This window comes from Tyto alba, unplaced genomic scaffold, assembly GCF_018691265.1.
Source record: "Tyto alba isolate M040663 unplaced genomic scaffold, T.alba_DEE_v4.0 Super-Scaffold_30, whole genome shotgun sequence".
NCBI classification, from domain to species: Eukaryota; Metazoa; Chordata; class Aves; order Strigiformes; family Tytonidae; genus Tyto; species Tyto alba.
Genome location: NW_024881305.1, coordinates 3,199,378 through 3,223,607, shown reverse-complemented (window position 1 = coordinate 3,223,607; position 24,230 = coordinate 3,199,378). Strand labels below are relative to the sequence as shown.

At 44.8% G+C, this 24,230-nt stretch overlaps 1 protein-coding gene across 1 annotated transcript in view; it reads left to right on the top strand.

Moving 5' to 3' along the window:
• The first annotated feature begins 1,151 nt into the window (after positions 1–1,151).
• UHRF1BP1 (UHRF1 binding protein 1) overlaps positions 1,152–24,230 on the top strand; it is a 36,008-nt gene continuing 12,929 nt past the window's right edge. Inside the window, exons 1-11 of the mRNA XM_042799959.1 lie at positions 1,152–1,261; positions 15,523–15,685; positions 17,287–17,325; positions 17,799–17,890; positions 18,100–18,289; positions 18,741–18,881; positions 19,525–19,695; positions 20,816–20,993; positions 22,046–22,132; positions 22,740–22,904; positions 23,410–23,552. Coding sequence (XP_042655893.1) covers positions 1,218–1,261; positions 15,523–15,685; positions 17,287–17,325; positions 17,799–17,890; positions 18,100–18,289; positions 18,741–18,881; positions 19,525–19,695; positions 20,816–20,993; positions 22,046–22,132; positions 22,740–22,904; positions 23,410–23,552 — 1,413 coding nt within the window. The 5' untranslated portion in view covers positions 1,152–1,217. The remainder of the gene's footprint in view (positions 1,262–15,522; positions 15,686–17,286; positions 17,326–17,798; positions 17,891–18,099; positions 18,290–18,740; positions 18,882–19,524; positions 19,696–20,815; positions 20,994–22,045; positions 22,133–22,739; positions 22,905–23,409; positions 23,553–24,230) is intronic.

Sequence of the window (24,230 nt, the reverse complement as noted above, 5' to 3'; positions counted from 1 at the left end):
CTATAATAAACCGTACTGGGGTCGGCAGCTGCAGCACGGAGCACTGGGGCTGGACTGGTGCAGAGGTGCTGCCACACCGGTGTGGGGGGTTCTGCTGCTCTCGAGTTTCCCCTGTGGGACAGCAAAGGGGTCGTAGCGCAGCCTCGTCACCCATGTTGGACACCGCGTGGGCCACGAGGAGCAGAGATGATTGCACTAGTGTGTATCTTGGAAGGTGGAATGCATCTCCCTGATGAATAATCTGAGCATCTTTCAGCTTTACGCTGAAGCTGGATTGGTTTGACATCAACCATACAACACGCATCGTCAATGTGTATTAATGATTTTCTCCTGGGGAAAAAAATAGGTGGGACTTAGTGATGGTCAGCACTGGGCTTTGATAAAAGTTCAAAGCTTGCATGTATGCCACTTGAGTTCCGCAGCCAACTGTCAGATTAAAGCAGAATGTGCTTGGTAAAGTACAAAGCACGTGGGTTTCTTGTTGTGGGGCTGTTAAAGGCGTGACTGATCCCTGTAAGGCTGCGGGGGGTAGGCTGGGCTGGCACAACAGTGAAACCCTTTATCTGGGGCTCCCTTTGCTGAGCATGGCCTTCGGAAGCAAAGCACTCCCTTGTAATCCCAGTTGAAGTCCCCCACAGCGCGTGAAATGGCCCGATTCGGTGTTGTCCATCGAGTCACAAATGAACTAAGTCACACAGAAACTGCTGGAAACAAAGATTAATTTTGTTTTCTTCCAAGCAGCCTCCCTGGTCACGCTGTTTTATGTTAGGTATTTTATTTTTGCAGTGCGAGCGCCTCTTTTTTAAAAAAAAAAAAAGTATTTTTCGCTGACGCGGGGTGGTTTTAGGAAGGGAGCTGGATGAAGAAGGTGCGACGCAGCTTTGTGTCTCGGCGGCTCCACGCGCGTGAATCATCAACGCTTTGAAAGCGGCTCGTTAAACCTGCCCGAGCCCGCCGGCACCGCCGCTGCCCCTTTGCTGTCGTTGCTTTTAGCCCCTGCCCGGGGTTTGGGGGGGGAGGGACACACGAACGGCACGGACCGGGTGTCCCGTGGGGTCGCGCCCACGCGTGGAGCGCAGCGCGGGCCGCCAGGGGGCGCGGCGGGGCGGTGGCGGCGCGCGGGGGCCGGCGGGAGGCGGCGGCGGGGCGGGGCGGGGCGGGAGGCGGCGGCGGCGCCGCGATGGGGTCCCGCCGCCCGCGGCCCTGAGCCCCGCGGCATGGCCGGCATCATCAAGAAGCAGATCCTGAAGCACCTCTCCCGGTGAGGGCACCCGCGGCCGGTCCTTCCTCCTCCTCCTCCTCCTCCTCCTCCTCCTCCTCCTCACCCCGGGGGGCTGCGGGTGAGGGAGGGCGCGGGCCTGAGGCAGGGCGGTGCGGGAGGGCCCGGCTCTGAGGGGCCGCCCTGGGGCTGGGGGTGGGAGCGGGGGTCTGAGGGGGGATCGGAGGGAGCGGGCCCAGCCTCCCTCCCCTCAGGGCCGCGTCCTGTGTGTGTGTGGGGGGTTCAGCCCCCTCAGACCCCCGCGGTGTGCGGGAGCTGCGGTGGAGGTTTCCAGCCCGGCCTCGGCCCTCGCCGCTGCCGGTTTTGCTTCAGTGCCGGGAAACAGGCGGCTGGGGGGTGGCTGGTGGTGCTGGGGGGCTGCTTTTGCTGAGCCCTGGGGATGGCTGAGCGCCTGGGCCGCTTCTGGCGCTGGCTCCGGCTCGGCTGGGAGCTGGTAACCGTGAATAAAAGTTCAGGGGATAAGAGGACAATACGGACAGCGGAAGGCACCGAGCCCGAGGGCAAGAAGGAATGCTGTAATACCTGATGCGCTGAGCACATGCTCAGGCACTTGGTTGGTGTTTTCGTTGGTGTTTCGTCATTTTCAATGAAGTTCATTAAAGACACTGAAAGGTGTGTTGAGGAAGACCGGCTGGTGCTTCGTGTGTGAGACTGTGAGTCAGTAAATGCAGCTCCAGCTGTGGCTCTGTCGCTGACGTGGGGGTTGACCTCGGGCAAATCGTGGTGCCTCAGTTTCCCTGCCGTTTGAAAGAAAAGAGCCGTGTGAGAGCTAAGGGTTCTTGTCTTGTCTGATGGCCATGGGCATGTCCTCCCTCTGCTGAAAGAGCAGAATGATATGAGATATAAAGGTGGCATATCTCAGAGGATACTGGTGAAGTCAGAGCATTGCACAGTGCTTTTCCTCTCTGTGCTTCATGAGCTGCAGATGATCAAGCCTTTTCCATTTTTACTGGTAGAGAAGCCCAGATAGGAAGTGAGGGCCTTACGTGGCATCAGTGCTGGAGCAAGGAGTTAACACCTGCAAATCCTGGCTCTCTGAGGCTTCTCTGGTAGTAAGTCCTGAGAGTTTCTGGAGCCTCAAAAGACTCCCCGCAAACTTTAAGAGAGCAGTCTCCTCAATAAAGTGTCTGTCTGCGGCAGTTCTGAGTCACTACTTGCTCAATACTCCAGCTTTCTAGGCACTGTACCAAAAAGGAGTCTAATAGAGCTTGCTGCTTGATCTGTTCAGTGTGCTCATTTAAATGAATTTCTGCTAGACCTGACATCACAAATCTCTAAGCTTTCTGTCTCTTTCCACCTCAAATCGGCATGTCATGCTCACTGTGAATTCGGTCTTCTTGTCAGGAGGCACTGAAGTATTTATAACAAGGAGAGGTGGATGAGAGCAGTTATTAATGGAGGCTGAAATAGAGATGGGCTTTATTCCTATGTACCGCTCTTTACATGATGAAAGAGTGTATGTGTTCTTAGGGATAATTCTCTTTATTTAGATAAATATGCTTTTCTTGATGGTGCTTTTACTTAATTTTTCCTTTCAGTCTCTCTTACCTTGCTCTGTTACAACATGTTCCTGTTCAAAGTGCCCCCTTTTTTCCCTTCTGATCAGGTCAGTTGTTAGTGTTCACCTGAGTCTCCTTTGTGTGGTTCCAGGAAGAGCCAGGGAGTCACAAGAAATTCTGCAGCTCTACCTGTTTTCCTGCTAGCAGGGCTTTGTCATTTGGGGTGGTTGGTTGGATCCTGCCCCTCTCTCGCATAAGTATTGTGGATGTTTTGCCGAAATGCATTTTGAACACAGTTTAATGTTGTCTGAGAAAGATGATGTTTTTTCATTTCTGTTTTGTTTCCCCCAAATACCTCAGATTCACACTCCCTTTGGGTCTTTTTCAGCTATGCTCATTTGCCTGGAAGAATTTTGCTACTGAATCGTTAATCTGTCTTTATTTTCTGCTTTCAGTTTGCATATGAAATAATTCCTTGTTTCTCTTGTTATGTCTTCATTTGAAGTCATTTCTGCCTGGGGTGCGTTTTTGTTTCTTTTCTATCTGGAAATTTGTAAGGAAAGGTCACAAGAGACAGCAAGATCAGGGAAATATGAAAGAGTTATTTCATACCAACTGTTCAGATTACATGAATCACATGTCTAATAGGATGACAGTGGTCACTTGCGGTGATCTGTAAAGCTGGGCTTTGCCCTTGGTGACAGAGCTGAGTTATGAATGTATTTTAGAAGGCTTAGCCTCTGTTGTGCTTTAGCAGCTTAAATTCCTAGAGCAGAAGAGCCTAAAACCTTGCAGTGCTTTCACCATCTGTGCTTTTCACTCTTTTGTCCTATATATAGCTTGGAAAAGAAAACAGATTAGGTGGTTTCACTTTTTGGTTCTTCTCCGCTGGCACATGGCTGCAGTGCTGGGGTGGCAGATTCTGCAGGCGATTGTTTATAACCGAACATCAAACTGTTATAGCTGGGACAGAGCGCGCTCCCTACGAGCTGTCTGAAGCATCAGCTGCTTGCCGTGTGTTTGAACTTGAATCTGGTTTGAATTCCTCCAAGGCTGTATAACAAGATCGGTACCCAGGTAGTGTTTACCAGCCTGTAATTATTAATGGAAGTACATCTATTGCTTTAAAATACAAACAGTAATTTGCATTTAACTCTTTCTGGTTTTTTTTTTTGAAAGTAGCTGCTTCTTACTGTCTCTTTTGGGGGTTGTGGTTTTTTTTTTTTTTTTTTTTTTTTTTTTTTAAGTACTGCTCAGTGCAGCTGTAGTAGATATGTGATCTCAGAGTATTATAAAGGTGTAAAGGTGGTATCTATCCCCATTTGGTAAACAGGGAAACTGTGACAAGCCAAACTTACTTAATATGACACTACAGGATTTGAGTTCTCACCACAGCAGTGGAAATCCTTATCAAAATTATTTTTATTTAGCTTCACTGTGAAGCTTTTATCCACTGCTGCATCTGACAACTGCTTTGTCACACTTTATATTGTTATGTGTTAAAATGTGCGAGCTTGTGCAGTAATAGGCCATCTAATTGTGTACATTACATGGTTTCCAGAGGAAATGCAGTATTTAATCCTCCTGTTTGGAAGAAAATAATAAAAATTATGTGGAGAAAATAATCAGATGATATCTTTACTTGTTCCAATTCCAAAGGGCCCATGTGAAGGAGTCACTGAGTCAGAAGCCTCTGAAGGAAATAAAAGCTGGTGTCAGCAGGGGAGCTGGCGTGGGGTTCTGGAAGCAGGTTTGGATGCAGGGGAAGGAGACCACGAGTGTATCTAGATTTGACAGGAGCCCTGAAGAACTGCAGCTGAGGAGGAACTTCAGGAATCTCTGAAAGTAGGGTGAGAAGGAAGCAGAGAAGAAATGAGAGAAGTTGGCTGAAGTAACAGCATGGCTGTCACTGAGAAAATACAGATAAGAACCAGCACGGGGAAACGAGACCTGTTTGCAGAGGGAAGAGTGTGGGGCTTGAGCCACCAGTCCAGGCAGCTGGCCCAGTTGATAACATGTGCATGACAAATACAGGGGATACTGGGCTGGTGGCTTGGTCTTTGCTAGAGCTGTGCTTTCAAAGCTATGTGCACAGAGGCCCTTTATTCCTGCATTTATGAAGTACTCGAGTGCCACTGTGGTATTTGCTCTGTTTTATTCCCAGTCTATTACACAGGATTACCAGACATGTAGGATCTCAGCTGTGGTTTCATGTGATGGTCAGGACAGTATCTGCAAGGCTCTATGTTGCTGTGGAGCAAGACTGGGAACTGTGGAAGGGATTGAGACTGTTTGTAGCAAGGTTTTCTGTGCCATATTATACACTGCTTTTCTTCTGTTGGTTGGTTGGTTGGTTTCCTCCTTTCCTGGGTTTTGGAGGTTGCTGAACAATGGGCAACGTTTTGGACAGCACAACCTTTCCAGTGAAGTTTGAAGCCAAATTATCTTTGAGAGGTGCAAGGTGGTATAGCCAGGTTTATCAATTGTGCCATCAATTGTCACTTCTCCATCCCCATGTCATATGGAAGAAGACAAGGCATGGCAGAGGTTGGCAGAACTGTCTTTCACAGCACAGTATTAGAGCCACGGTTTTTGATAAATATGATCGGCTTTAGAAACATAATTTTAAAAAAAATCCTAGAAAACAAAACAGTTCAGTAGCACATGCAGGATGTAGTGCTTTGATGCTTATAGATGTAGGTCAAGTGTGCAGCCAGAAGAAACAGCATCATTTAACTCTTCATAAATTTTACTGCACCTTAGCACAGGCTTTCTTCTCAGTTCCCAGTGGTTTAGGCCGTATATCGCTTTTTCCAGACGAGATTGCCTTGACTCCTCCCCTCTTCCATTTGCAATTGTACCTAGTCCTTGCAACAGATAAAACCACTGCTAGTAGATAAGAGAAAGTATCAGGAAAGCCTATAGTGTATCTTTAGTTTCTTCTAGATTGATTTAGCAGTTAGGAACACGTGGGTGTCACAGAGTGCGCTGAGCTAGGAATGCAGAAGCTTCTGTGGGCTGATATTTCATAACTTAGATGTAAGAATCTCAGAATCTTCTTGGCCTTAAAAATGCATTTGGTGTCACCCCTTCCGGGCAGTTATGCTATTTCTGTGCCACGGGCAAAGAAAGAATCCTGGGCTGCATTAAGAGAGGTGTGGGCAGCAGGTCGAGGGAGGGGATTGTCCCCCTCTGCTCCGCTCTGGGGAGACCCCCCTGCAGTGCTGGGGCCAGCTCGGGGGCCCCCAACAGCAGAAGGACACGGAGCTGCTCGAGCGGGGCCAGAGGAGGCCACGGAGATGCTGGGGGGGCTGGAGCAGCTCCCCTGGGAGGCCGGGCTGAGAGAGTTGGGGGGGGTCAGCCTGGAGAAGAGAAGGCTCCGGGGAGACCTTCGTGCGGCCTCCCAGGGCTTAAAGGGGGGACAGGAAAGGTGGGGAGGGACTTTGGGTCAGGGGGTGTGGGGATAGGATGAGGGGGAACGGTTTTGAACTGACAGAGGGGAGATTTAGATTAGATCTAAGGAAGAAATTCTTCCCTGTGCGGGGGGGGGGGGGGGTGAGGCGCTGGCCCAGGGTGCCCAGAGCAGCTGTGGGTGCCCCCTCCCTGGAAGGGTTCAAGGGCAGGTTGGACGGGGCTGGGAGCACCCTGGGCTGGGGGAAGGGGGCCCTGCCCAGGGCTGGGGTGTGGGACTGGATGATCTTTAAAGTCCTTTCCAACCCAAACCGTTCTGTGATTCTATGAATTCAGAGCTGGCTCTACGCCCCAGAACTGCTCTCTGCCATGTGAGCCCTGACTGTTCTGTAACATTTCTGGATTAGCTCTTCAGTTAGTCTTGGAGCTGTTTGTGTCTCCATGCTCAAATGTACGTGATCTCCCTGCCTGCCCTCTATCCACCCCCCACCATCAAAGACGTGCTCTCAGGCTAAGATGGGACAAAGGAAGGCCATTGCTGCTGATGGTCATCCTGCTGTTCTAGACTCTGCGGTCAGGATGGCAGAAGTGAGATGTGTTATCCCAAGGAGACCCATCCTTCTCCTCAGAAAACATGGGGACAAGAGGCAGACGTGGTGGTTCTTCAGCCAAGAAAATGGGATTCAGTCTCTGCCACCCAGGAATTGTTGAGATGGGCTCTGTGGCTTGCACTGGGCAGAAGGTCACATCACATTATCAGATATGCATCATTTGCCCAGCACAAAGGGGTGGGAAATTCCCGAAGTCCGAAGAGCACATTTTTCCCCCTCAGTGCTTAGATTTCTTTGCTAAACACTGCAAACTGGAAATCACTGTAAGAAAATACAGTTTGAATTCTCTGGTCTGTTTACTTCTCACTTGTCCTGAAGTGTTTTGCAGCATCGCTGCGTGCTTGAACATTTGAGATGCAGCTGTGCCCTTGCAGTGACAGTCAAAGTGATGGCACATTCTGTGAGTAAAAAGTGTTGGAAACCCTCTGAAAGATCTACTGTCAGTATAAGATGTGTGCTTCCCACCTAGCCCTTCAGGTTTCTCCCAGTTTCTTTCCTGACCTTGATTCTAAATTAGCTGGAAGAAATTTAAAGAGCGTGGTGGGTAGGAAGGAAAGCAAGGAAATGGCACCTGGGAATGGCCTGATGAAGGTACAGAATCATGGAGTGGCTTAGGCAGAAGGGGCCTCTGGACAACCTTTGCCTGTGACAGAGTCTCTTTGCTAGAATTGAGACCAACATTGCGATTTTGGCTTTAGCTGCTTTAGTACCTGCCATCCGTGATCAGGGAAACTTCTACTGCTGAAGACAATAATTTGCCTAAAGTAGCTGTTGCAGCTATAGGAAATATGTGAAACCACAAAGCTGCTAGCAGTTAAAAATTAATGATAAAAAAGCCATTACTTCTCCATCTGCAAAGTATTCTGTTCCTGCTTTTCAGAATATTCTGTTTAGCCAGGTAATAGTTTCTTTGGTGCTCAAGTGCCACAAAGCACGCAAGTTGGAATCCAAAGCATCAAGGCTTGAAAAACAAATCTGGTAGGTAAAGCTCAGAATAACCCCCTCATGCAGCCAGCACTCGGACAAACAATGGTGGAGAAGAGCAGAGGAGGGATGTGGTTGTGTTCTCACACCTGCAAGGGGCTTGCATGCATTTTGACATGACTGAAGAGGACTTAAGCAACAAAAGTAGGTTACAGAGAGCAGGTAACCCAAGTGCGGATGACCTACCTGAACTTTTAAGTTCTACACCTTGATCTTCATGTGGCTGAGCAGCAGGACATGTCTCAAAAGGTGGAAGGGTTTGGGGTCAGATGGGAGATGCCCACAGCTCCCCTGGCACGAGGCTGCGTTGGGCAGGGTGTGTGGTTGGGTCGGGAGTGCAGTCAGCAGTGTGGTGCTTCATGTGGCTGTGGGGAAGTTGCTTAATCATTTGGTGTCATAGTTTCCCCAGTGGTTAAATAGAGAGAATACTAACGAGCCAGTTTGTACATTGCTCTGAAAATAGCCCTGAGAGCATGGGCAAATAGAAGCAGTTTAAGGAAAGAGGTGGAAACAGTTTGCAAGAAACTCTGAGCCAATTTATAAGAAAGAAGCTTTGTCAAGTCTCCTTCCCAGCAGTGGTTGCTATTTTGCAGGCCATTGGGCAGAGCTCCCGAGGTGCTGAGCATTGAACCACTGGTAATAAGTTTGTCTCTTAAGTTCTAACATGATGTGTCTAGCAAAGCATTTAAGGCTAGATACAAGCCCTTTAATGCTGTACTTTGGAAATGTCTTATTTTATTGGATCATTTTGATTTTTACTTATTTAAAATTAGTATTGAGGAATTCTAGATGGAAAGACCGAACCCCAGGCTATTATGGAGTAAAGTAATAAACAGCTCTTACTTCTTTGTTCAAGACAGGGGTGGGAAAATGAGTGTGCACATAGCAGGACGTGGCATTTTCCTTTCACAGAGAGTAATCTCTAAAATCAGAGTTGCTGTGCTGCAGTTTACCGGAAGAACCAAATTGTCAGTGTCACAAAGTGTGTGTCAGCTGCTGGATGCAAGGTGTTTCCAACCACTTCCACTCAGCTGGAGAGAGAAGTGTGTGCCATTTCTGGAATGCTAAATAGACTCTCATTGCAGCAAAAATAAATTGCACTTCAGTAGCTCAGGAGGAGAATGTGGCTGGATATATCCTCGCATCAGCTGCTGGGTTTTGCAGAGCCTTGCACTGGCCACATGGAACCTGTCCACACCGCTGCTGCTCGTCAGACTAAGCGATGGGTCAGGAAAAGGGACTGTTAAACATCACCTCTCCCCTCATCTTATTTCTCCTAGACTCCTTGAGCTCTTACCTCATCTGCAGCTGCTCAGTTGAGTCTTAATTATGTAATAACATGTTATATTCTGCAGGTTGAAAACGAAAATGCAACTTGGATTGCAGGGTGAATAATTACTTAAAATCTGAGCAGTGGGGCTTCTGACTAGTGCACTTATTGATACATTTCTTCTAGTTTTCTTTTGCATGTTATTATTTGCTTGAGGTTTAGTCTTGGGAAATTCCCTGGCAGCTGACAAGGGTTTGCATTCCAGATTTCGGAGCATGGGGCAGTTGGCATTTAAACTTTACTGAGCTTCCAGCTGATGAGCTAGAAATAGCAAAACAGTTCCTTGGTGGAGTTCAGCCCCTGCCAAAAACTCGGCCTCTTTTACTTTCAGATTAGTTTACGGTTTGCTTTACAGGTCTCCTAGCACCAAATTAGTTGACAGTGGGTGTGGTGCAAGAAGTGCACCTAGACTGGAGCCTTTGCAATTTTCCAGTATTCAGAGTGCTTAAGAGTAATTTTTGTTTGGGACAAGAAAATATTCAAACTCCTGAGGACACATGGGGAGGCAGACTTCAGGGAGAAGTGACCTGACATTTGTTCTTTGTGTAATAGATCAGCCTCATTCCTGATCTGTTTGGAAATGTTGATTTTTTGTGCCCCCCCCCCCCAAGTTTAGCTTTGAATTGAATTTCTAAGTTTTTTTTCCTTAACTATGTTGTATTCCAATAGATAACTTGGAGCCAAGACAGCTGATTACTCATAAAGATGTTTTGTGGCCTATGTGAAACTTCATTTGGCTTTGTGTGGTTGAGCGATCCAGTCTTTCATTTAATATAGGTGAAGCTTGGAAAAACAGCTGATAATTTAAAGCCACCAGTGGCACGTGAATACAGGCTCATCAATGCACTTAAATCTACCCTGATAAGAAGCCTACCAGTATAGTGCTAAAGGCTGTTACCAGGTTACATGGTAACGTGTACAGAGTTTGTTGTGTAATTTAAGTAGGGCAAAGTCATCAAGCTTATTGCATTGGGACCTCTTTGTCCACAAAGGAAAATATTATTACCTACCAGTATATCTATGGTACACCAGTACTGTACACAGTGTAAAGCTAGAGTTACAGAGATGATTTTCAATAACAAGACATGGTGCTTTCCATCTTCTAAACAATTGGTTAGTTTGGTATTGATAAGATTCCATTAAATTCTAAATGGCTTTATATTAAGTTGGTATGATAACAACTAGATTAGTACTAGATACCATCTAATCCTTTGCATAGATTAGTCTCGTCTTCCGCTAATTCAGTGTGTTTTTCTTCCTTGTCTGCAGCTCTGAGTCTGTCTTGGGTAGTCCTGTGCATGCTCACCAGACAGATTGTTCCACAGTTACACCAAAAGCTTCAGTAAGCAAAATGGCTTTTCTTCCTGAAAGGACTTTTAGTTCTTCTTCCTTTGTGTCTTCAAGGCAGCTATTTTTTCCCTTTTTACAGAAGTTTTGATCACTTGCCCAGTTTTATTTCCTCCAAAATTATTTTTCACTTTAGACACATATCTTGCATTTAAAGCTTCCGCTGCTGTCATCCCTGAAAGTCTTCTTGTATTTGGAAGTTATTGACTTTTTCTTTCACTAGTCATGAACTGCTTTTTCCAAGTAGACATGCTCTTTGGCTCCTGAGACAAGAATGTTTAATATGAGGGGAAATGTCCCATCACAGATATTTTTGGATTGTACAAGATCTTCCCAAGGAAGATGGAAATCCCATTAAGTGGCTTGTCTGAAACCTAACCAAACAAGACTCTGGGAAAGATTTTGGGTAGGGAGCAAATCCGCATTGGCCAAAATACAGGGTTTTTTCCATGTCTAATTTCTATCCTTCTGCCATAGTTAGATTATGTGTTTGTGTAACAAATTAAAGCAGAAGATCTTCACCTCTTCCCTTGCTGTTACCCTTACCAAGGTAAGAACGTTGTCTGCAGCAGTTTCCCTGGGGCCATTAATATTACTTGTCTGTTTTCAGATTGTGCCTGACAAGTTATCCCCCTTCCTGGCTTATTTGTGTTTTGAGTATTTTTCCATCTGCTATCTGCAACTGTGGCTAGTATTGCAAGCCATACAGTTGCTTGCTTCTGCCAATAGATGATGCTTGTCATTGAGTAAAAATCAAGGTCACTGGTGTACTGCTAGATTAGTTCTCACATATAATAACCATAGTAACAAAGATATTAATAGAAATAAATGTGTTTAGCTGTAGGTAGTGGTTCTATACAATAGACAATGATTACTGAATAACTGCAGAAGCAGCTGAGGCAGACAATCTAGTTTGAGCATATGAAGCTACTGACAAGAGGGTTCCTGTACCATGTGGCAGCAAGGTAATGAGAGAGATGGATCTGAAGAGAAGTTTTATGACTTCTGGCGTCTTCTCCTGACATTATCTGTCAATTTATTTGCTCACTTGGAGACAGTGTGGCCAGACAACTACAAATGTGAACATAAATTTATTATTTATGATTATAGCCTGGCTTTGGGCCAGCAGTCAGATTTGGCCAAACTCCCTCTTGCAATCAGTGAGTTTGTGGCCTCTGGATATACAAACTGATGAATTGGGGCAGTCATTCTTTTAGTAATGACATCATTTTTTGACACAAATTCAAGCTGATGATTGGGCAAATAGACCAATACTCCTGTGCCTTCCCATCTAAAACCTGAGGTGAGGATTCAGAGCAAATCAGATCATGATCTCAAAAACCACCCAAGAAAACTGAGGGTTTCTGTAATGAACGTCATTCTTTTAGGCCAAATCTCAAGAAGGCTTTGAGGTTTAAATCATCTGGGTGTTGTTAGTTTCTTAGGATGAGACCTTCAGTCTATGAAATTAGGGTAGTGCTGTTAATGACTGCATCTGTCTGTTCCTTAGGAACGTTGATTGAGAGACCTAACACTCGTGCCATCTAAAATGGAAATAAATTGTGAGAAACAGACTGTAGGGAAACCTCTTCTTCGCAAACCACTGGGCTAAGAGGCTTGACCTGTCAGGACTTCCCTAGCTATAGCTGTTACAAGCTTCTAGCCTGTATTTCCCACAGCCTTGACTGTGAATGCAGCCAGACCTTTTTAGTGACTTGAAGGCTTTCTGGGGATGCTGGTGGCTGTAATGGTCCATTTGGCTATTGTGCAGCCGATCAGCTTCTGGCTGGCAGACACTTTCAGAGACAAAATGTTGCTCATGGTATTGTTAGTGTGGATGCATGCATGCTCATGTAAGTGTACACAGATGCAAAATGCCCTTGTGACTCTGCAGGGACAATTCCATAGAAGATAGAAAAAGGTTTTCTGGTTTGACTTTTGTGATGGTAATCCTGGCAAGCTCAAAAGGAGTGCTGTCCTTTGAGTTTAGTGGTTTAGCGCTATGTGACTTCTGTTAGAGTTGGGGGGGGAAGTACAAATATCCCACACTGTCAGTTTTTCTAATAGCTACCATTTTCATTCACTTTTCTCTAAGCCAGCAATCCATGCTGCCAAATATGTTACTGTTGATGAGTATGAATGGAGTGAGTCTGCCAACAAACATCTAAAATTGTCTGCTCTCACTGCTTTTTCCTTCCCCTGGCAGTGACCAAAGCAATTCCTTTCAAGATGTAACGAAGATTTGGCATCTCTGAACTCCTGAGTTCACAGGCACATGTCGTCTGTTTTCTTCTTGTAAGCCCCATCTAACATGCATTACATGTATCAAAATGTCTTAAACGTGAAGATGATTCTATTTAAAGAGCTCAGATTCCTTTACGGGGGGGAGCAGCTGAGAGCAGGGGACTTGGTAATAGGCATTCCTTCAGGAATTTTGTCTGTGTGGTTTAAAAGAAATAATTTGTTTCAGGTTTGCATTTTTGTTTACAAAACTTGCGGCTTCTGTTGTTCCATCGTTGGCAGGGTCTGTAACTTCTTTCAGGGATTCAGTGGCACATTTTGGTGAATTTAGAATGCCTCATGAAAAGAGTTCTTCTGTAGAGTCTGGTAGTACTTGTGGTAGTTTTCTTACCTGTTCAGCAGGATCTCTGTAGCCTTTCCCTGCAGATGATTACAAATAGTTATTTGGTTTTAGTTAGATCATGTTTCATACCACTCTGTCCACCAGTGTCCTGTTTCACAGCTTTAGCATCCTTTCACTGTTACTGTTTTTTTGATACACATACACACTAAATAAAAGTAATACCCTGGTTTAGACATGTCCTTATATTTTTCTTCTGCATTATCAGCTGAAAGCAGCTTCCCCATGTAAGCATGCTTAGCCTGGGATGAGGATTTGAGACACTAGGGTTTTGATCCTTGCTTTACAAGAGTGAGAAAGCTGCTCTGTGCCTCAGTCTCTCCCCACCTGTAAGCTGATCACTACCCACAGCAGCTTGTGAGCTTACCAGTGCCAAGTGCTTTTTATTACCTACCTGTTCTGATTGTATTTGTTGTATTCTTCGTATCCAGTCCCATGGACATGATTACAACTGCTTTCAACAGAGCTATTTCTCTAATGCAAGACAAGGATGCTCCTGTATTGCCTCTGGAAGTATTTGGTCTTAATTTTCAGCAGTGTCTGAGACTGTGGGTGCTCATAGCAGGACTCCCAAGTGCAAATCTTGCAAACAGCATATCCCTGCATCTCCCCACTGGTGGAGCAGCTGCTGTAGCGCATTCTGGAATATGTTGTTTCTTTGTACAGATGCTGAGAAGCAGTGTTGAACTTGGCCGCCTTCCTGGGTGTGTTTAAACAAGAAGGCCTCTGGTTAAAGGGAGTACCAATTTTAAAGGGGACGCATCACCCTGAGATGCTGGCAGGTGTGTTGTAAATGTGGTCTGTAATCAGCTGTCAGCATGTCGGCTCAGGGGAGGGACGTGACAGCACGATACAGTAAATGTCTGACTCAGGCTTCTGTGGCAGCAGAAGACTTTACAATGGCAGGGATCAAGATAAAAAGCAGTAGCAGGCAAACTCACAGCTGTTTGTGTCACCCTACTCTTCCAGGAGTTGCTGCATCAGTAGTGTAGGGTTGATATCAGTGGCTCTTCCCCATCCGTCAGACTTTCTCCTAACAAAACATTTGCTTTGGAAAGGCACTTTTGCCCAGGAAGCCCAGGGTTGACTGACCAGCAGCTGCTCTGGTGCCTCAGTCAGGTTTGTACTACACCTCGTGCTCCTACGGTGGCCACATGAGCTGCCAGTGTTGCTCTGGTTCCTCTTCCCCTCTCCTCTTTTAGCAATGACTTTGTTCAAGATGCCCTTTGTGCCTTTCACAGGGAAGTAGCCCACACTGCTGGTGCAGGGAGAGGACAGAGAATGGCAGTGTGTGACTAACTGTGAGCCTAATCCTGCTTACGCTGACAATAGGGTCTTTCTTTCTCTTCACTTTCTGGACCATTGTACAGAATTAGAATTAGCATTAGCGAGGAGGAATGTGTAGAATAAGCCCTGGCTTCAGTAACGGGTAAGTTGTTTGGCAGGAAGTCTTCAAGTTTGGATCCTGTGACTGCGGAGCGCAACCTGCCCTGCTCCCTTAGTGGCAGCCCCTCCTGCACAGAAGGGTGGTTTGGTGGAGACAGCCGTCCTGGTGAGGCATTGCTGACAAGCATGCAGCCTCCGTGAGCTGCTGCCCTCTGAACTGGCTCTTCTGGTTCCTTAGAGGCCACGGTGGTTTTAATGAAGTCAGAGGTTTTCAGATCTACACGCCGCTCTTGAGCAGTCCTGCTGAAATCGTTTAATCCGTTGCATTTAAACCTCAGGCACATAAGGGATCTGAAGACACTCTGTACAAGGGAGGTGGAAACAACAGGAGCCCTTGGGAGGAGGAATCACAACCAGAGAGAGCAGGAGCTGCTGGTTGCCAAAAGGAGAGGAGGGCGGGAGCTCAGGGTGGTCACTAGGGAGGAGAGTTGGGCTGCATGCTTGGACCTGCTGGCCAAAGAGCAGGCTGGATTGCAAGACTGGTGTTTAAAGAGACAGTCATAAAAAGAAGTTATTAATGATGTTTTACTTTCTTGTGTCAAAAACTTCAAAAAGAATCTAGATAATTAAACTTTTTACTGCTGATATGGCACTTCTGGGAGGAGTAAAATTGCTGACCTGTTGCAGTTTGGCTTTGGTTTTATTTGTTTTTGTCCTAGGGCAATTTTGCTGGTTTCATGTTCCCAGTGCTTTAGAAGGAATTTTCAGTTTCTCAAACTTGAATTTGATTTTTTTAAAAAAAAAAAAAAAAAAAACAAAAACCAAACAGAAAAGTCCTTCAAATGTTAAAATGTAAAGACTTTTTTTTTTTTTTTCTGGAGCAACCAACATGACCTGGGTTTAAAAATGTCAGAAAGGGTTTAACAAAACAGCAAGCAGATTCTTACACTTAAAATAGCTCTTTTAAAGGCTCCTGTAGTCTCAGCAGCTTTGCTGGGGCTTGTTTTTAGAGTCTCCTCTTTCTTCTCTCTCAGGTTTACCAAGAATCTCTCTCCAGACAAAATCAACCTGAGCACGCTGAAAGGGCAGGGGCAGCTGACCAACCTGGAGCTGGATGAAGAGGTGCTGCAGAATGTGCTGGAGCTGCCCACCTGGCTTGCCATCACTCGGGTCTACTGTAACAAGGCATCTATCAGGGTGAGCAGAGGAGGCTGCGCTCACAGCCCCAGACACAGTCGAGGCCTTCCCTTGGCAGCTTCTGTTTGTCACTTGGGAACTTCTGATAAAGAATCATGATGTGATTTGATCCACACATCTCCAACCCTGTGCTTTAGGTGTGAGATTTGCTGACTGACTGCTGTGGTAGCTGCAGCAGGGTTCACCAGAGGCCTCCTTTGCTGAGTGCTCTTGCCCCAATGGTGGCTGGCAGCAGGTGGCAGAGGATGCTGAAAGAAGCACAGGGAAAGTGTGCTGTGGTCCTTCCTCACCTTCAGGTGACTTGTTAAGCCAGCTGTGAGGTCTTTGTATTTAATAGCCAACGATGAATTTGCAGGAATTTGCCCAGATGCTTTCTGGACCCACTTAACATCCAGGGTATGCTGTGGCAAAGAATTTCCCAGCTTAGCTACATCTGCTTTTGCTTATATCTAGCCTGCATATACTAGTTTTAGTAGATAACTTCCTGGTGCTGTTGTTGGAAGAAATAGTGAACAACCATTCCTTGTTCATCACGTCCATGTCACTTAGGATTTTACAGGCCTCTCTGGTCATTCCTTCCCATTTCCCTGCAGTTATGATGGTGGAGGAGTCTTCTGTGTCTTCCCTCATCCCCACTGACATTTTGTTTTTTTAATGCTAAAGAAGTAACACAGACCTCCAACGGGAATAGGAAGCAGAGAGAAATGGAGTGCCATTCTCTGAAAGCTTAAGTAAGCTGTAAGGTATTGTAAAAATAAATTGAATTTAAGCCTTAATTGCTGAAAAGGCAATTTGTAAGTGAGTAGTGCATGTGAAAAGCTGCACTCAGTCAGCCTTTATACCTACAGTTAAGTATTTACATGCACAGTCGCTGAAATTATGCATGAACTTGCACCTTTGCATACTGAATCTTTTACAAATTATTCCTCCTTGTGCTTTTTAGAGCAAAAAATTGTTTTTTTTTTCCAGTTGATATGAAATGCCAGATTGTTTAATCTCAGTTGGTACTAACCATAGTTGCATTACATGAATGCAAAAGTTTTTAGCGTATCAAAGAGACTTGCTATAAAAGAAATGTGGTTCTACTCTGCCAAGTGACAATAAAAATGAGCCTGTCTTACTCATCTGATCTGCTCTGTTTTTAGAATCTGATCTGCTTAATTTAGTAACAAACATTTGTTCTCCTTCCTACAAGAACTGCAGAATTAGTGTTGCTGTAAGAAAATAAAATGGATCATTTTGGTTTGTGCACAGTCTTCAAAAAAGTTACCTGACTTCCAATAACAGCAGCAATTAATTGTAAACTCTTTAAGGACAAGAACATTCTCCATAAAGGAATATGAAAGCTCAGAATTTGACCTGCAGAATATCTATTACATGTGGTGATATGTGAGATCCAAAAGCTAAGCTGGATTTATAGGTCTGGTGGCTGGAATGTCTTTTCACTTGTCTGTGTGAACCTGTTTGACCAGGATACAGTGAGACATGATGGATTGTCACCACGGTCATTTCTTGGAGAAATGGGGCTCAAGTGGTTTCCCGAATTTCTCAAAATTTCCAATGCAAAGATAACTCTTGTAACCTCAACTTTATTGTTCCAGATCCAGTGGACAAAGCTGAAAACACACCCAATCTGCCTGGTAACGTTTCCTCTCTTGTTCATTTATTTTCTTCTTCCCTCTTCTTAATCTCTCCTACTTTAGAAAAATTCTGCAAAGGGAAACTGAAGTGCATGGTCAGATTTTTGACCTAAATTGTCTAGGCCCTTGGCACATAGGGGAAGGAGAGTTCTGAGAATTGTCCTGTTTGGAGATGAGTGACCTCCCAGGAGACCCACATTTCACTGCAGGATGGAGCTGGGCTGAGCTCTTGATGAAGTCCAGGGCAACCTTGTGCCTGTTTTTTGTTGTTTGTTTTCCCCCCGCTTCTGGGGATTCAGATTACCCAACAATCCTGGCACTGATGGTGTGAGAACTTTAACTCATGAGACTCTCGGAGAGCCAAGAGACTCCAGAGCTTGGTTATTCCTGCCCTGGAGTCTCAGACCTAAGGCTGGTAGGCTGAGCTGGAGTCTTGGTCTTGTATTTGTCACTCCCATGTTCTGTCTTTACAGTACCTGGATAAAGTGGAGGTAGAGATGCGAACATGCGAAGAGCCTCGGCCACCCAACGGACAGTCTCCCATTGCTCTTGCTGCAGGTCAAAGGTCAGGCCCGCAAGCCCTGTGGTTTCTTTCTGACATGCTATTGGGGTATGGGTGGCTGTTGTTCTCAAAGGTTAACCACTGACCTCTTTGCACTCAGGTTTAAGTGCCTCTAATATGGCTTATAAACTTTGGAGTCTCTCTGTGTTGCCTTACCTCTACCAGCCTTTTGTTGTAACAGGCGATGACACTGAGGGATCTTCTCTTTGCAGTGAATATGGCTTTGCTGAAAAGGTCGTGGAGGGGATGTTTATTGTTGTCAATTCCATCACCATCAAGATTCACTCCAAGGCTTTTCATGCCTCTTTTGAGCTATGGCAGCTCCAAGGCTATAGTGTCAACCCAAACTGGCAACAGAGTGACTTGCGACTCACCCGCATTACTGATCCGCAGAGAGGAGAGGTAAAGAGGTGTCTGATGTTGCCTGTCATAACGTGCGCAGAAGAGTGGCACTCGCACTACCCCAGTCCACTGGGGTAATCGGGCTGCTGTCTGAATCCTCATACAGTGATGGAAGGGAGCTTCTGTGAGCTTGCCTACTGCATTTGCTGGAACAGGGTGACTGAGAGTGGACTTGTGTTCGGAGCTTTCTCTGGGCACTTCTAATCTGAGAGAATGAAACTGGAGAAGCTCTGAATGCCCTTGTGATTTGTCTGGTTTTAAACTTGGTGTGAGAGAGGGGGTTAGATGTTACCTGGGGCATGATTTAATTTTTGTACTGGAAATCATAGAGGAAAAGTGCATTGGATGACTTTCTGTGGCCTTGTTTCATTCCACATCTTTTAAGCGTGTAATTTAATCTTTGAAGTTGTTGAAAAACTCAGCATTTTCCTATTTTTCTCCTTCTGGGTAGGTTTTGACGTTCAAAGAGCTCACCTGGCAGACACTTCGGATAGAAGCAGATGCCACTGACAATGGTGATCAGGATCCTGTTACTACTCCTCTGAGACTCATTACCAACCAGGGGAGGATCCAGATCTCTCTCAAGAGAAGGGTGAGAGTTTCCTCCATACTTTGCAGGATACAGTCTCACTGCCTGGTGCAGTGATGATGCATATTTCCTCCCACGTTCCTCAGCAACCGTTCTTTTCCTTCATAAATGTTGAGCCCAAGCTGCTGTCGCTCTGTGTTTTCTGTTGGCGGCAGCTGTGTTCTTACCAAATGTCAAAGCAGTTTATTCCCCGGAAGAGAGTAACATGTATGGTGCAAGTTTTAAAATCCATTCAGACATCTCAGGGAGAGCTGTTATCTCTTTGCTGGGAGGTTAAAGCCTGGTAGCCTTATTTTTAGCTGTCAACAGAAATGTGATGAAGAGTAGATACAGAAAAAAAAAATTAAACCTTTTTTTCCTTTTTTTTCTGTTTTGGTTGGTGGTTTTTTTTGGTTTTGTTTGGTTTTGTGTTTTTGTTTTTTTTTTTTTTAAAAAACAGTGAGCAATTTGCCTCCTAAAGAGGATGTTGTGTTGACTACTTTCCTTCTCAGGTGGTACTGTGAACATCCACCAGATGAGTTAACTTCTCTTTCAGATGACTTTCAGAGCATCATCTCTTGTTTCTGCTACAGCTTCTGTGTGTTATGAAGAATGTATGTATATGGTTGCAATTCTTAAAGTCTCTGTCTCCTCCTTGCTGTTTCAGACCAAAGATTGCAATGTGGTGGCATCTAAATTGATGTTTCTCCTTGATGATCTGCTCTGGGTGCTGACAGACTCTCAGCTGAAAGCAATGATGAAATATGCAGAGTCTCTGAGTGAAGCCATGGAGAAGTCTGCACAGCAGAGGAAAAGCTTGGCACCAGAGTCTGTACAGGTGAGGAAGTCATGATTTGGATGTTGGTCTGCCAGGAAAAATGAAAAGACAAGGTGAAACAGATGATTTCTATTTGTACGGCATCTCAGCCTTGCTCACAGAGCATCTCCCTGACAGGAACTGGTAGGCTTATCTGGTGTCAGGTCAGCATTGTGTGGATTGGGGGCTATTGTTGGGTAATGAAGTGACCAGAGGAGTTGGATTCATTGCCAGTAACCATTAGAGAATGTTCACACATAGTCACAGGCTAGATTCTGTCTGATGGTAGGGAAAAAGTGGTGTTAAGTTACACAGCTTTCTGGATTTGGCTGGCACATGGAAAGTTGCAGAGGGTCCCATGAGGATTTGATTTGGTACTGAGCAATAAGTATGTTCTAGAAATAATCTTTTCTGTCTCTCAGTGACAATCTGCATAGGCCTGGGGGAAGGGACTGGTAGAATAAATTATGACATAAAACCATAGTAAGCTGTGATGCTCAAGGGAAAACATTGGCATCCAATTTTACTGTTGTTGTTCCAGTTTCTTTTTTTCTTCCTAATACACTGGAGAGATCTCTTGATTTTTGCAATTGTTCTTTGGTTTGCATGTAGCTTAGTAGTGTATGAGAACCTTAAAACAGCTCCTTCTGCCAGTAACCTTGAACTTCCCTTACTACTTTCTTTGTTTTCAAAATGCTGTGTTGAGTAATTGTCTGACAAATGTCACACAATAACTACATAGGACAGAGGACAAAAGATGTTTTCAGATACAAGGATGAAAGAAAAGGAATATTGCTGCTGGTGGTGGAAGTGCTGGGGAGGGAGGGCTATGCACATAGTGCAGCGAGATTACATAGCAGCGGGGAGCAGGAACACTTAGCCCTTTTCATCCAGGAGTCTTAAAGCATATTTCAAGATAAGTGAACGGTAGCTTGATATAGAGGAGACAGAAACACAGACAAAGAGTTTTGCTCATAGGAAAGGATCCAGATTTCTGGATTCATTTTCTATAAATTGATGTCTTGCAGTCTGGAAGAGTGCAGGAGTTGGTTTTAATTGTATTATAACCTCTCTTTTTTTTCCTTTACTTTTTTTTTTTTTTTGGCTCTTAGTTCTTACTGAGCTTGTCTCTCTCTAATAGATCACACCGCCTGCTCCAAGTACCCAGCAGTCCTGGTCTCAACCTTTCGGAGGCAGCCCAAATGCAAGTAGCATTGGTCAATACTTTGATAAGCATGACATGAAAGAGTCATCGTACCACCTCCTCATCTCACGCTTGGATCTGCATATCTGTGATGACAGCCACACTCGAGAGTCAGGTAACCAAGAGCAGCATCAGGAGGACACTGTAGGAGGAAAACATTAATCCGGTCATCAATTTTCTGTCTTGAAGGAGGGTTTTCCGCTTAGTGACATGAAAAATGCTTGTTTTCGTTTCCCGGTGAGGCAACAGGCAGTCGCTCAGGCTGATTGAGAGATCAGTTCTGTCTGAACTAAGTATTGGAGGATCTTTCTTGGCTCTGGGGGACAAGTCCATCTGATGGGGAAGGCCATCAGTGGGGACATGGTTGCCAGTGACATAGATGAGGTGACAGAGGATATGCTCTAGGAACAATGTGGTATTGAGCAATGGGAATAAAGTGTGATCATTCCAGTTGGTGAGAAAATGTTTGTTTTGACACTGTTCAGGACATTCACAGTAGCACAGCTACAAGGATTAGTTGCCACCTTTTGAAAGACCATTCCCCTGCCTACTGTGTTGTTTTTAAGCAAGGCTTTGCCAACTAGTGTCTGTTTAACTCCGAGCTCCCCTCTACTGAAATATACTTCTAAGTACCTTCTCTTTTGAGGCAAATGTACCCTCCTCTCAGCACAGCCATTTCTGATCCAAGATGTACTGTTTGTTTTTACACATCTTCGCTTTAAAGAAGAAAAACATAATCTCCTATCCACATCCATCACTGTTCCACATATTTTTGAATTGGTCCGTGTATCGGTGTCTCCAGAGCTGTTGTTATCAACATCTTAGCTCAGTTTTGTTGTCTCTATTTTACTGGCCCTACCAACAAGTGTTAGAAACACAAGTGCTGGTTATTGTAGTGGGAACTGTAATTGATAGGGGCCTGGGAAGCAATGGGATCTTGTATTTTGGTATTTGAGATTCTAGGTCTGATTCTTATGATATAAACTGTTGGCCTCTTACATTAAGTTGTCCTTTTCCTTGTCTAGGACAAGATTTTGATACAGCTTTCTAAAACATGATATCGTAATACTTTCCACAGTGAAAATCAAAGCAATGTTGTTCTGAATTCTCCTGGATCACGACTTGGATTGCAGAGCTGATCACGTTTTTTTGTTCTGTTTTCCACAGGTGCTTTGAAGCATGGGATGCTGGGAGGTGCCATGCAGCTGACCTTCAGGAGGATGGCTTTTGACTATTATCCTTTCCACAGGGCAGGTAGGGGAGTGTGTGGCTTCCCAACTTGAGGAGGGGGATAAAAAAGTATTTGAAGAACAGCAATGCTATATGGCTTCAGGCAGGATTGGAAGAAAGGCTACACAAATGACTTGGGACTTAAATCCTCATGAGCAGGGTTAATCTAATTTACCTGTCAGTGGGTGACTGACAAGTTGCTGGCAGAGCAAAGTACAAAGAGAGGAGTAAGTTTCTGTCTGTTGTAAAGACATAAAGTTGAAACTTTGGATTCCTTTTCAGTTGCTTAGAATCTGGTTCTTATCTGTGCCTGATCAATTTGGAAGGGTTACAGGATGTATCCCAGGAGAAAATCTAAATCTGTTTGTGGTTAACTGAAGAATCAAGGAAAAGTGACCTTGGCATTCTTCCCAACACTCGAATTTGGAGCACTTGCTGGTAGAACCAGCTCTGTTGTATGAAAGCCTGCACTTGTTTCACAAGCACTTAGTATGCTGCATATTGTGTATTTCAGATCTGGTATCAATAAAGAAGAATGCTGTACAGATTTACATACATTTGAGGGGCACAGTAGGGTTGTGTGTATGCAGGAAACCTCATTTTTAAAGCCTATATATTTGTTTTCATGCAGGAGATGCCTGCAAGCATTGGGTGAGGTACAGTGAAGCAATGGAAATACGGGGACAGTGGGCAAAGAAGTTGGTCAGTGAATTTCAAAGCAAGATTGAGAAGCTTTATGAAGAAACGGACCCTGCATTTGCCAGGACTCCACTTTCCCCCTTCAAAAGAAAACAGGGTAATGGTATTGCATAAAACTCCTAGTAAAGCAGGAGATGGTAACAATTTTCCTCCATCCAGCAATATCTCTAGTTACCTCTCTACGATTTAGCAAGCTGATTTGTTAGTGCAAAAATCCATAGCACACTGAATTTAATATAATGGCAGAAGCAAGTGGCTATCATACTGGAATAACACTGCAGCGAGAATGGACAGACTGCAGTGGTTGCTTTCCTAGCTTATTTACCGAGTTTCTCCATAAGTGAGTATATAAAGAGAAAATTAAATACTTTAAAGCCTGGCTGAAGAATGTGTTCTCTTGCTACAGAGCAGACTCATCTTTCACAGTGTTCTTTCTTCAAGTCTGAAGTGTTTTTTTTTTCCTGCCTCGCTGTGCCCATCTGTTTCTAATTTTGGGGCTGTTAATTTTGCTCTATAAGCACATACGTGTTGGTATTGATGGTGAAGTTTGCTGCAGAGGAGATGAGTAAAACCCTGCTGGTTCTGCTTTTCCATCCCCACAGATGCTTCCTTGAGTCCTCATAAAAGTCCCTTGGAGAAAGGCCGTGTACCTCCTACAAGTTTGCCACGACTCCGGCACCCTCCCTGGAACCGGCTTCGATCCAGCTGTGTGGTAGTTCGAGTGGATGACTTGGATGTTCACCAGGTAGGGATTTGAGCAGTGTCTGGATACGTTCATGTCACTTTTAAAAAAGAAATTTAATCTGATCTTATTCAGATAAATCATGCAAATCATATGTCATCCAAGCAATCAAAACTCTGCCCAGAGAACCCAAAGTGTATTATTACATTGCATGTAAAACTTTTAAGCCAAGTATGAGCTGCTGATAATTGTCATGTTCAGAGGAAAATGCATGCATAACCACAGAGTTCCTGTGCTCTGTGTCTCTTTACATCTAAGCTTGCATCAAGCATTAGGCAGGCCCAAGGTAAAAGATTTCAGAAGTTAGTGAGGATGTGGATTTTTGGCAGAGCGGGAGTAAGTCTTACCTCATGCTTTCTGACACAGGACAGAAAGCATCACTAGGATGGATCAGACCCTACATCCATATACCCTCTAACTATTGTAAGAGCACAGTCAGTACCAGATATTATAGTGGACTTACCTACATGCTGTTAATCTTGAAGAAAATTATAGTAGTTTTCAGTGCTGTTTATTCATGCCACCTAATTCTGATTGTCATGGCTCTTACTAGCAGTGACAGGAGACATAAAGAACCAAATTTCCTCAAAGGAGAGGAGTTGGCTTTATTAGCAAGTAGAAAAAAAGTTTTATTTTTACTTGAGAGTATGTTTGATGTGCAAATGAGATGGATTGAATACA